This window comes from Hippocampus comes, unplaced genomic scaffold, assembly GCF_001891065.2.
Source record: "Hippocampus comes isolate QL1 unplaced genomic scaffold, H_comes_QL1_v1.1 scaffold99, whole genome shotgun sequence".
Taxonomy (NCBI): Eukaryota; Metazoa; Chordata; class Actinopteri; order Syngnathiformes; family Syngnathidae; genus Hippocampus; species Hippocampus comes.
The window spans coordinates 478,322-490,139 of record NW_017805134.1 but is presented as its reverse complement, the minus strand read 5'-3'; the positions used below and the strand labels follow the sequence as shown (position 1 = coordinate 490,139).

The 11,818-nt window shown below is 44.0% G+C and overlaps 3 protein-coding genes across 6 annotated transcripts in view; 2 read left to right on the top strand and 1 right to left on the bottom strand.

Moving 5' to 3' along the window:
* The window catches only part of polr3k (polymerase (RNA) III (DNA directed) polypeptide K), a 4,126-nt gene extending 3,329 nt beyond the window's left edge, over positions 1–797 (top strand). Inside the window, exon 3 of the mRNA XM_019866510.1 lies at positions 535–797. Coding sequence (XP_019722069.1) covers positions 535–662 — 128 coding nt within the window. The 3' untranslated portion in view covers positions 663–797. The remainder of the gene's footprint in view (positions 1–534) is intronic.
* A 168-nt stretch (positions 798–965) lies between these two features.
* Positions 966–4,390, bottom strand: cdip1 (cell death-inducing p53 target 1). 3 transcript variants are annotated; one of them, XM_019866508.1, is made up of 5 exons: positions 4,282–4,390; positions 3,088–3,256; positions 2,848–3,006; positions 2,435–2,708; positions 966–2,195 (listed from the first exon to the last, which is right to left on the bottom strand). In XM_019866508.1, the coding sequence occupies exons 2-5, from the start codon at positions 3,161–3,163 to the stop codon at positions 2,084–2,086; spliced, it is 621 nt and encodes a 206-aa protein (XP_019722067.1). In that variant the 5' UTR covers positions 3,164–3,256; positions 4,282–4,390; the 3' UTR covers positions 966–2,083. The 3 variants fall into 3 exon arrangements, with proteins under 3 accessions (XP_019722067.1, XP_019722065.1, XP_019722066.1); XM_019866506.1 differs by having other exon boundaries at positions 2,848–3,256; XM_019866507.1 differs by lacking the exon at positions 4,282–4,390 and adding an exon at positions 3,788–4,215 and having other exon boundaries at positions 2,848–3,256.
* A 778-nt stretch (positions 4,391–5,168) lies between these two features.
* mgrn1b (mahogunin, ring finger 1b) lies at positions 5,169–10,463 on the top strand. 2 transcript variants are annotated; one of them, XM_019866530.1, is made up of 17 exons: positions 5,169–5,455; positions 5,762–5,880; positions 5,961–6,049; positions 6,135–6,281; positions 6,899–7,016; positions 7,104–7,170; positions 7,284–7,327; positions 7,421–7,468; positions 7,610–7,678; positions 7,763–7,922; positions 7,996–8,105; positions 8,416–8,624; positions 8,852–8,963; positions 9,049–9,094; positions 9,160–9,264; positions 10,028–10,073; positions 10,177–10,286. In XM_019866530.1, the coding sequence occupies exons 1-16, from the start codon at positions 5,368–5,370 to the stop codon at positions 10,066–10,068; spliced, it is 1,572 nt and encodes a 523-aa protein (XP_019722089.1). In that variant the 5' UTR covers positions 5,169–5,367; the 3' UTR covers positions 10,069–10,073; positions 10,177–10,286. The 2 variants fall into 2 exon arrangements, with proteins under 2 accessions (XP_019722089.1, XP_019722088.1); XM_019866529.1 differs by lacking the exon at positions 10,028–10,073 and having other exon boundaries at positions 5,170–5,455; positions 10,177–10,463.
* The last annotated feature ends 1,355 nt before the right edge of the window (positions 10,464–11,818 follow it).

The following is an 11,818-nucleotide window of genomic DNA, read 5'->3' as shown; positions in this document are numbered from 1 at the left end:
CACTTTATGAATACAAGTCATGAACAAATCTTAAATATGGCAGGGGATGTGTTTACTTTTTTAGTTTTGATTTTGAGCAGCAAATTTGGAGTTACATATTGGTGCTCACCAGGAATGCATAGGCAAAATTGCACAAATTTTCACTTGAAAGAATAGTGGCGATCTTGGGATTTTTTTCTGTTCAATTTTCAAACTGTGTAAATTTAATACACTTCATCTTCAGCATGTTTAGTGCCACTTTTGTAAGTAACCACGCCCCCGTCCAGGCCACGCCCCTTCCGCTTTTTTCATCACTCGCCATTGCCATGTATGTCATGACAAATAAGTACTGCAGTAATTATCCCTTGTAGTTGGAAGTTGCACTTTGACTCGTCACGTCTTTATACTGTACTGCAAATTCTGTAAAAGGGGAATCATTATTATGCAGTCTGACATTCAATTATGTCTTCCAATTCTATTCATTCCTCCAGTTGACAAGACAAGAATTTAGGTGACAATATATTTACTTTTTTTTTTTTTTTTTTTTAAATACAGAAACCTGTCCAAAGTGTGAGCATCCTCGGGCATATTTCATGCAGATTCAGACCAGATCTGCCGATGAACCCATGACCACTTTCTACAAATGCTGCAACGCCCAATGCGGACACAGATGGAGAGATTAACTGAGTATTTATCACTAAAGCAATTTGACCCACAGATTGTGGAAATAATTCTTTATTTTGTCCTCAAACGTGGGCTCAGCTGTTCATTTCTCGATGACCGTATGCGTCTATAAATAATTTCTCCAAATGACAAAATTTCAGTGATGTACTTGATTTTTATTGATAAAATAGTACGTACCTATGTACAACTGTCAAACAAATTTGACATAACATCGTTATACAGATCACACACATTGAGAGCAATGCAGACTGGCAATTTTTAACCATCACAATGGCATATACAGTACTTTGTAATAAAACCTCTTTTTAATTAGTTGCACATTTTTGCAAGCCTCAAAACAAAAACAAAAAAAAAAAGATGCAAATGAAATGAATGCACATTTAATCATGGCGTTATTTAACATTTTGCATCATTTCAATGCGCAGTAACTGTGAAGTAGTAAACTACTTATGGGGGCATGCTGGTGACGAAGAATTGTTTGAAATTTGAGTATGTCATCACTATGCAACTCTGTGACTTGGATATAATCACGTTTTGGCAGCTACTTCCTATTTTCAACATGCTTGTGAGCATCATTTTAAAACATGAGCATGACACTAACCTAACTTGTTCTTTAACATTCTCGTCTGTCACAAGCGACCTGTTGACTGGGGTGGTGACCAACATTCGGCCGACAGTTTTGGCGGCGATACATTCTAGAGTGAGATCAGATTCATACACTGGTAACAGTTAACTTCCTCCTCTTAAGTGCACCTACGGAGGGATTCGTGAACGACAAAGCCCGAAGAAGTCTCAACTATAGTGACTTTAGGGAAGGGTAATTTGTCCTTAAAGTGCAAATATTGTCTTTTTTTTTTTTTCTTGAAGTACATCATGAACAGGGGAAAGGCTCAACTGTCAATCATTTTTGTGTATAGCAAAAAAAAGCCTGGAAGATTACTCATGAAAATGATTCAAGGGGGAAAAAAAAAGCAAAAACATCGAGATGGGAATGTTCACATTCAAGAAGGGATCAGTAAAGAAGTCAAAGTGACATGGAGTCAAATTTTCACAGTCTTCAAGATGGACATGTTTAAACATACTCCCGAAAAATAAGACAGAAAATAAAGATTGCTTCGGGGCAAGATTTACAGATCAGGTCAGATAAAGTGACCAGTTTCACAGCCCTTCCCAACAAAATGACTTCTTCATCTACACATGTAACATCGTAACAAGCCTTCACTTTTTGACAAAAGAGGAAACCAAAAAAAAAAATGCTGCCCATCGAACTTCTGCATGAACGTATGAGGTGAAAGATATCTACACCATACTAACTCGGTTTACAAAGACAAATTAAGAGAGTGACGTGTTGCAAACGTAAAGGTGGAGAGAGGAAAGGGGGACGGGGGGGAATAGCGCTGCGAGCGAACCTCAGTGGTGGTTAGCATATACGTTTGTATGTGTAGATGTAACCCTTGCAGTAGGGGCAGGTGTGCGTCACATCCTTCAGATCGTCGATCAGACAGGGAATCAAGCAGCAGCCCAGGTCGCACCTGAAAGGAACGGCATTGGAATAGAAATTCAAAATACAAGCTCATATCATTCAATCTTTCAAATATCCGACAGAAGTTCTTTTATCATCATTCAACAGGAAAATGGGCTTTAGAGGGCATTTGGCGACCTCCTTTCTCCATTCAAGAGTACTTAAGCCCCAAATAATTTAAAAATTCTAATTGATGCTGATGAATCTGTAGAATGAAAAGATCAAGTGCTGCTTCTGTGATTAGCTCACCCCACGAAGAAGCAGAAGAGACAGAAGAGGGTGTTCATGAGGCCCACGTCGTGGGAGATGCGTGTGACGATGGCCTGCTGGCAGTGCGGACACGCCGTCTGCACCGGCGACGTCTGCAACATCTCGCCCTGCAGCACGGTCACCGTGGTGGCGCTGCCCGGCGGGGCCATGATGGTGGTCGCCGTGTGGCCGCCCATGTGCACGAAGGGGCCGGGGCCGACGGGGCCCATCGGGTGCGGGAAGTGGCCGGGCGGCGGCGGCGGGTAGAGGCCACCTTCATGGGAAAGAAGAAAGCAAATAGGAAAATGCATGACTAAACTAGTTGATGTTAAATCAAGATCGTGTGCATTTTCAAGGACAAACACATTGGTGGGTGGTGTGGAAACAGTAGTACATTAGATGTTGCGAGTCACCTTGAGTTGGCGGGGGCATTGGCATGGGCATGGGCATCGGCATGGGCCCGTCTCCGGGTACGTGTGGCGGAAGGAAGCCTGGATGCGGGCCTTCGTACGGGGGTGGGCCATACTCGGGAGGTAGAGGTTGACCCTGGGGGGGCCCTGTTCTTACAGGAGCTGTTTCAACACAAGACAAATGAAATGAAGCAACATGCTGCACTGCACATCTCCAGTCAACACGACAGATTTCAATTGTACCTGCTTGTCCGTTCTTCTCCTCGATGAGGGGAGCACTAGGACCTCCAGGGTAAGGTGGAGGAGGATCACTGGACATATTGGCCTGAGAGACTGCACTCTGGTGGGATGGTGAATGTGTCGGATGCAGGGCTCCACTGATCGGAGAACTCAAAGTGATTCTTTCACGCTGCTACAACACAAAAGATACACAAACGGAGAGGGGTTAACTTCTCGTTACACACGTTAGACGAGAACACTAAGATGTTACTTTTAACAAAGGTTTTCATTTGGAACAAAATTTGTGTGTGTGTATAGAAAGTACATGCATTACATATGCGTGAATTAAATGTGTTTTTTAAACAATAGTTGATTCGAAATTGTCAATTGGTTTAGCAGCAGTGGTGTGGAACTGCGCTGCACCATTCTAAGAAATGAACCTCATATTTTGGAGATCTAATTTAAATACACTCCAAGAGCAAACATTGACTTTTTTTGTACTGTTACCATGAGAAAAACATTGACTTTTTTTCTGTTCTGTTTATACCACCACAACATAATTCTTTGAGTATTGAACACTACTTTACTACATTTGGATATTACGTGACATTGTTATGATACATTGTTATGCTCGTCGTGTTCTGTTTCATTTTACGAATGCGGCTAGCTAGCAAGCAAGCTGATGTTTTATTTAAATCCTGAGATTATCCAGCTCAAAGCTTACAAGCGCAGGCAGCCCCCCGATAACTTCTTTTACGTAATCGACACGCAAGGGGAAATAGGTTCAGGAAAAAAACATCCAAGTTAGTGCGCCTTACGGGCTCCAAATGATGATTACAACGTCATTAGTGCAATAAATCAACCGCAGCAGCAATCGCGGCTGGTGATGCTAGCTGGTTGACAGCTGACGCAAGAATCGATCATACAGAGGCTGCTGTGACAAAGAGAGGCAATCGTTTTTACTTTTTTTTTTCTTACTAGAGTACACTTTCCAATATGTAAGATTACCTCATGGCCAAACGGTTGTGTTTTGCTCAAATGAGTGTAGCTTGTTGTGCTAACGTAAGCCGCGTCGCCATGGCCGTGGCTCTATTTGCGCAAGACAAACAATCGATGTACTAGCGCAACAAACACAGCTAATGTTTTCATATACTTGTTCGAATAAATAATTGTAATAAATAAAATATTGTAACTAGTAACGAGTTTGACAGCTATTACCTTACGCTGGAAGGCAGCGATGCGAGTGGTAAATTGTTTCACAGTACGACTACTTCCTACGTCCGCTAACCGGATTTACACGTGATGTTAAAAAAAAAACAATATCGTAAAGTCGTTTTTTTTTTTTACCTGCTACCTTCAGCGATATAATTGAACAATTCCATCTCTAGACACTATTTCAGAAGAATACAATTTAAGGAGATCAATGCAAACAATCATTCAGACGTTACGGCAAAACAAATAAACAATGTAAAATTTTAAAATAAACGTTTTTTTTTGGGTGGAGGTTGGTTTGTTATGATTGTATTGTCAAAGTTTTAAGTCAGGTGTTCTGTAAGTGCTTTGTTACAGCTGCAGCTGTTGTAAATGCGCTATAAAAATAAAGTTGAGTAGAGTAATAACAATAAAACATTAAGGTGCATTTGTGCAAGCTTTAAATGAAAAGGCAAAAAGGGAAATTCCTATATATAATCTTCAGAAAAGATGTTGCAAATCATGAAATATTATTTAGGACTCATAATGGTGACGACGTTTTGGCATTAAAAGTGTGGAAAATGTCACTTTTTCTGAGAAACAATTCTTTCCAATGATAACAACTCCCAATAATTCAAATACACAAATCTGTCATTAATTGATTTTCAAAATGAAATTCAGTGTGTATTTCTGTACCGTTATTGAGCATATTACATGAACACGCCCCCCCCCCCCCACACACACACACTATACATTGTATGTATTTTCTTCCTAATCCAGTTTAAGAAGTCTAACAGAAACGCACACCGACATCCCCGCCTGACCTCCCCGTGACTTCGTCACGCACCGCCCTCCTAACGGGCGTCCCATTAACTAAATCGAACGCTTCTATATTCAGGCAGTGTAGTGGAGGAGGCAGCCAATCAAATCGCGACACTGCGCTGAAGTTAGCATCTCGCTGGCAAAACAACAGCTCGCCCAATTTCCTGTTTGGGTTCGCCGCGTCGCTACCTTCAAATCATTCGCGATGTCGAATTAAATCCAGTCGTATTACGTTATTGTTTTATTTGTCGTTCGCGTTGCCAGCCGTCGCAGCTGCTGAGGAAGGCGAAGATGGGCTCCATCCTGAGTCGCAGAATCGCTGGTGTTGAGGATATCGACATTCAAGCTAACTCGGCCTATCGGTTTCCCCCGAAATCTGGTATGTCATCGGTATTTTATATCATTGGGGCCCGCTTTGTGGCTCAAAACGATTAAGTCTAGTTCCAGGAGTTTACAACACCTGAACTATGTGCTTTGTGTACATGAATATGAAGTCGAAGCTCCGCAACCCGGGGATTGAAATATATCAAAATCTCGCGATACAGGAGTAGACACTGAAATTCGACAATCTATGTGAAATGTTTTGGTATAACTTTGAGTTGATGGAGAATACACCGTTTTGGGATATATTCCTGATGACTGATCGAAATTTATTGTTACCCTCATCCTTTTTCTTTTCTTACAGGGAATTATTTTGCGAGCCACTTCTTCATGGGAGGGGAGAAGTTCGACACACCGCATCCCGAGGGATACCTTTTTGGGGAAAACATGGATTTAAATTTCCTGGGAAACAGGCCAGTGCAGGTGAACGCAGCCACACTAGAAATGTATCAGAATGAAGCATTTCAGATCAATCACAATGATGATAACATGTCTCCCTCCAGTTCCCCTACGTCACCCCCGCCCCCCACGAGCCTGTGAAAACCCTCAGGAGTCTGGTGAACATTCGGAAGGACTCGTTGCGTTTGGTCAGGTATGAATAATCAGCGCTGACCTGACATCAGTATTTTTTTGTTTGTTTTTAAAGGTTGACTCCTGTCAAACCTTATAATCCGCAGGTATAAAGATGACTCTGACACGCCGGTGGAGGAGGGCGGCAAACCAAAGGTTCAGTACGGCGTGGAGTTCACTTTTGATGCCGACGCTCGAGTGGCCATCACCCTCTACTGCCAGGCCTTTGAGGAATTTTCCAATGGGATGGCTGTGTGAGAATCCTTTTTATGTTGACAACGCTGATGGAAAAATCAACTTAAAACCTCCGCTCATAGGTCACTTCATTAGGGGAAATCTACAACCACATTGTTACACATGATCTCAAGTTCTTACTCTCTTTCAAGAGTATATCAAAACATTGTTTTCATATTGGATCTAGATTGCACGACGGTGAAATACGTTTGCACATAGACTTGCAAGTATCTCCGGTGGGAATTTGTTTTGCTCGAAGACGACAATAGATTTGACTGGTCCTTAGCAACCCCTAGTTGCCATGGATACCACACCAGGGACTTAAAGTGAAGGCTAGGAAGTCGATGTGAGACGGTTGTGTCACGGGAGGAGGAATGATGATGAAAACAAAAGGAAAAAAAACATACCTTCCGTTACGATGGCCTTTCATAAAGGTGACATTTCTCTGCTAACCAGGGCTGAACGAATTGAAAATACTTTTTTCACCCCTCAATATTGTAAGATAAGATAACCTTTATTTGTCCACAATTTAATATGCAATTTTTTTTTTCAAGGTACTCCCGTGTATTTTTTTTTTTTTTTACAGAAAGAAGCAATAACTACATCTAATTTTCATTTCTGTCAATGTTCCGTGAAGGTACAGCCCAAAGGATCCATCCATGGCCTCGGAGACGGTCCACTACAAGCGGGGCGTCAGCCAGCAGTTCTCCATGCCTTCTTTCAAAATAGACTTCAGCGAGTGGAAAGAGGAAGACGTCCGTATTTGCAACCCACAACATCGTTTAGCCATTCACAATAAGACGGCAATTAAATTGCTATATCTATTTTCTTCTTTTTAAAAGCTCAACTTTGACCTCGACCGAGGGGTATTTCCTATGGTCATCCAGGCGATAGTTGACGATGGGGACGGTAAGTTGATGTTTTGCACTAAACTGTGCGCTACAAGACATACAGACTACTAATGCAACTAATGCAAAGGTTGTTTTATCTTATTTTATCTTAATCTGTGCTTTCATTCCAAGATTGCCTCGGACACGCTCATGTACTTTTGGCAGCATTTGAACGAGTACGTACACATTCAAGTAGTCATTCGACATCGCCAAAAAGTCATTTTCATGACCCCAACTCACGTTTGTTTTGTGCTTTGATTCCCCCCCAGCACGTCGATGGCAGTTTCTCCGTCAAGCCACTGAAGCAAAAGCAAATTGTAGGTTTCCTGTGTGAGGAACACTTTGAGCTGTTTTATAATTAGGCTTGCAAAGGGGTGAACAATTTCTGATTGCAAAGACGGCGTAAAGGTAAACACAAAACATGAACCGAGTTCTCTTTATTCCTCCCTCCCCTGCAGGTAGACCGTGTGAGCTACCTCTTACAGGAGATCTATGGCATCGAGAACAAGAACAACCAAGAAATCAAGGTAGGCGCAACGAAAAGCCAGACGGAATGAGGATGTTTTGAAAAGCGGCGCGCGCCGTTTCAAATGCGCCGTCTCCGCGCGCAGCCATCCGACGACGAGAACAGCGACAACAGCAACGAGTGCGTGGTGTGTCTGTCGGACCTGCGCGACACGCTCATCCTGCCGTGCAGACACTTGTGCCTCTGCAACTCGTGCGCTGACACCTTGCGCTACCAAGCCAACAACTGCCCCATCTGCAGACTCCGTAAGTGGACTCGTGATTGTTTTGAGAGGGAGATGGCGCAGTCCTGACTGGGCCCCATGTTTCGCTGACACAGCTTTCAGGGCCTTGCTGCAGATCCGAGCGGTGCGGAAAAAGCCCGGGGCGCTCTCCCCTGTTTCTTTCAGTCCTGTTCTGGCGCAGACGATGGACCACGATGAGCACTCGGTAGGTTTTCAGAACTATCTGAAGATACCCTTTTTTATTTTTTTCAAGTTTAGTTTTCAAGTACGAGAACAAGGGTGAATAATACTGGGCTAAGGACAATGCCTTGTGGTACTAGAACAAGTGTAGAGTACCAACATCCCAAATGTTTTGCCTGGCTGTTCCTCAGGGCACCGATTCAGTCCCCCCCGGCTTTGAGCCTGTGTCATTAGTTTTCAAGTACGAGAACAAGGGTGAATAATACGGGGCTAAGGACAATGCCTGGTGGTACTAGAACAAGTGTAGAGTACCGACATCCCAAATGTTTTGCCAGGGCACCGATTCAGTCCCCCCCGGCTTTGAGCCCGTGTCTCTACTGGAGGCCCTGAACGGCCTGCGGTCTGTGTCGCCCGCCGTCCCCTCGGCGCCTCTCTACGATGATATCAATTTCTCAGGCGGCGACGGCAGCCAGCAGCTGAGCTCCCCAGAGCATCTGAGCGACGGCAGTCTGCAGAAAGGCAAAGTCAGCAAATCACCTGACAGGTAAAAATGTAAAAGCAGAAGTGGGATTGCTCACACATTGAGAAAAGAGTTACCAGAGTCAGTTTGAGGTCCTTTACCAAACAAAACAGCAGCAAAAAAACACATTCGTAGTCTCTCAGGAGTGTTTGAAACAACTGCAATAACTTTTTCAAAATCTTTCAGCCCTTGCAAATATGTTTGGGAGTGTGTCGGGACACTAACTTCATCTCTGGTGTCCTTCCCCGCAGCACCCTGAGGTCGCCGTCTTCTCCCATCCAGGAGGAGGATGAAGAAAAGCTGTCGGAGATGTCGGACGCTCAGCCACACACGCTCCTGTCCAGCAGTCCCGCTCCCACAGACGTACGTCGGCGTCGCCGGCTCCCGCGTCCTCACCGCTAAAAGAGTCGAACACAAATAATGCTTGAGTTTGTCTTCTTCGCTTCAGGCAACAGCAAACGAGGACGTCGCAGACTCGCTGTCCCCGGATGACGGTGAGTTGGTCAGTTTTCAACTTGAGGTGACGCGTTTGAGTGACACTTGTTTTTTTACGCTCCAGAGGACAGGATGCACGCCGGCGCCAACATCCTCCAGGACTGCGGAAGCGAGCACAGCAGCTTGACCAAAACGGAGAGCGACCCTCCGGGCGACCTTTCGTTGCCAGGTGAGACGCGTAGCAAATAACTCATTATTCCCAGGGGATTTTCTTATACATATTGACCAACGCGATCCAAAGCAAGAGCTGCGTCAGAGCTTTAACTATTATAATAATGCTCAGAGGTACACGATCGTTTATTTTGTAGTGGAAAAGAACTGCATCAACCCAGTATCGTAAATTGATGCTTTGTCAAGATTTAAAAAAGTACATTAATTTTAGATTTTAAAGGACAAAGTTGCTTATTTTTCTACTGAATGGTTAGCTTGTCTATAGTAAAAATACTAAGAACACAGCCTCATTATTTTTCTGTAAAATAGAATTGTATTTATTTTTCAGGGCAAAAAAATAATAATTAAAAAAAAAAATCACTTTTCATTGAACCGTTTTGTCATCAGAAAAATCTCGAAAGTGCTTCAATTTGACAAATGTATGCGTCTTAATCTAACGTCAATACACCTCGAACTACAACCACAACATTCAGACATAGCTCCCCGACCGTCAATCAAAAGTCAACCTAATTATCATTTTATTTCCGAGTGTAGCTCTTGCGTTGGATGGCGCAGGTGTACCTAATGTTGTGACCGATGAGCGTCGTCTCTCAACGAAATCGGCTTCTCCGGTGTTAAGTGTCCACTCTGGTATGTTTTGTCTGTCATCTTGAATTCACTCCGGGGATGCTTTGCACACGGGCGGTGTCCTCCTCTCATTTCCTAACATTTCCCTCTCCTTGCGCTGCTCCACCTTCTTCACCGTCCTCACTCCTCACCAGCCCTCGGTCCCGACTCCTGCTCTATCGGTATTGAGGAGTAAGCGCGGTATGTAGGCTTTCCTGTCCCGCTCTTGCCGCTTCGTATTCCCGTACGGGCCGACGCGCTCGCCCGTCTCACGTTCTCCCGGGCCGCCGCGTCTCCTCCGCAGGGTCGTCCGAGTCCACGGAGAGCCTGAAGAGTCAGAGCACAAATTGCTCCAGCCAGCCTCTCCTGTGCCCCACCGGCAGCTTCCACCGGGAAGACGAGCACCTCCTCCCCTGACGTCCTCGCTTTCTGCCTCGCCGACTTTTCATTCCGCCTCCCATCAGGGCCGACGTGTAGGAAAACGATATTGTGTGTACATGCGCTCCCAATGTGGATTTTTCGGACCCAAAGCACACTTACTCCTTTTAACTCCACTGCTCAAAGGCGCATTCAGACACACACACACACACACACACACACACACACACACACACACACACGCATATATGGTGTGTGTGTGTATATACATTTTTTTTTAACATCTGTCTGTGTTTGAATATGCTACTCACCATTTCAGATTTTTTTTCAAGACCTATTATATTCCTCGTGTGTTGTTGAAGTGATTTTTGCACTCTAACCAAATGGTTTATGTTCCATTCCATGAGATTATACAAACGGTGTATTAGGGGAACTATAAAAAAACATTTAAAAAAAAAAAGGCTATTAGGAGGATTTAGTCAAATACTTGTGGGGGGGGGGGGTTGTCACTGTATTATATAAACCAATAACTACAACTTGAAGCCCATACACCCCGCCACCGGCAAGATGCTTCAGCTGCATGCGTGATGGCGCCGTCGGCGTGGCCGCCTCGTAGCGGCAGCACCGCCGCCGCAGCCATCGCCCGCTTATGTGAAGTCGTTGCAAGAAAAACAACAAAACGGAGCATTTTGTCCATCTCTGTGCCTTGAGTTGCTTCCTTTTCCTGCTTGTTGCACTTGAGCGGCTTTGCCAGTACGCCACATCTGGAGATTTCAAGTACAGTCATTGTAATTAAGCAATATGAAATATGTGTCGATTGACTACGTAGTGTATTGATTATGAATTTGATCAACAGGCAGATACTTTTTTCTTTTTTTTTTTTTGTGACTCCTCCATGTCATTTCAAGTTGACGCCGTGCCTTCCTCTCCTCCTTCTGACCATATATGGGCCTGGTATCCAGGACAACGCCACACTAGATCTTTTGTTTGTGTTCCACCCGTAAGATGCTGTCTTCAAGCCTCTTGTATGTATAGCAGCATGTGAAGCAAAGAACAATAAAGAGCAACCTCGTCGTGATCTCAAAGGAGTCATTTGGAGTCGAGTGTTATTCCATTCATCCATCCATTCATTTTCCGATGCACTTTATCCTCACATGGGTCGCAGGGGGTGCTGGAGCCGATCACTCATCTTCGGAGTACCCGGAGAAAATCCACGTGTAAGGCGTTTTTGGCCGAAAAAAACGACCGCGTATAGTAAGGCGTTTTGAGCCCAAAAGAACGACCATGTATAGTAAGGCGTTTTTAGTCGAAAAAAACGACCATGTGTACTGAGGCGTTTTAGTCCGAAAAAAACGACCATGTACAGTAAGCCGATTTTAGCCGATAAAAACGACCATGTACAGTAAGCCGTTTTTAGTTGAAAAAAAAACACCATGTTTTGTAAGGCGTTTTGGGCCGAAAAAAACGACCATGTATAAAAGGCATTTTGGGCTGAAAAAAAAAACGACCATGTTTTGTAAGGCGTTTTGGGCCGAAAAAAACGACCATGTATAGTAAGGCGTTTTTAG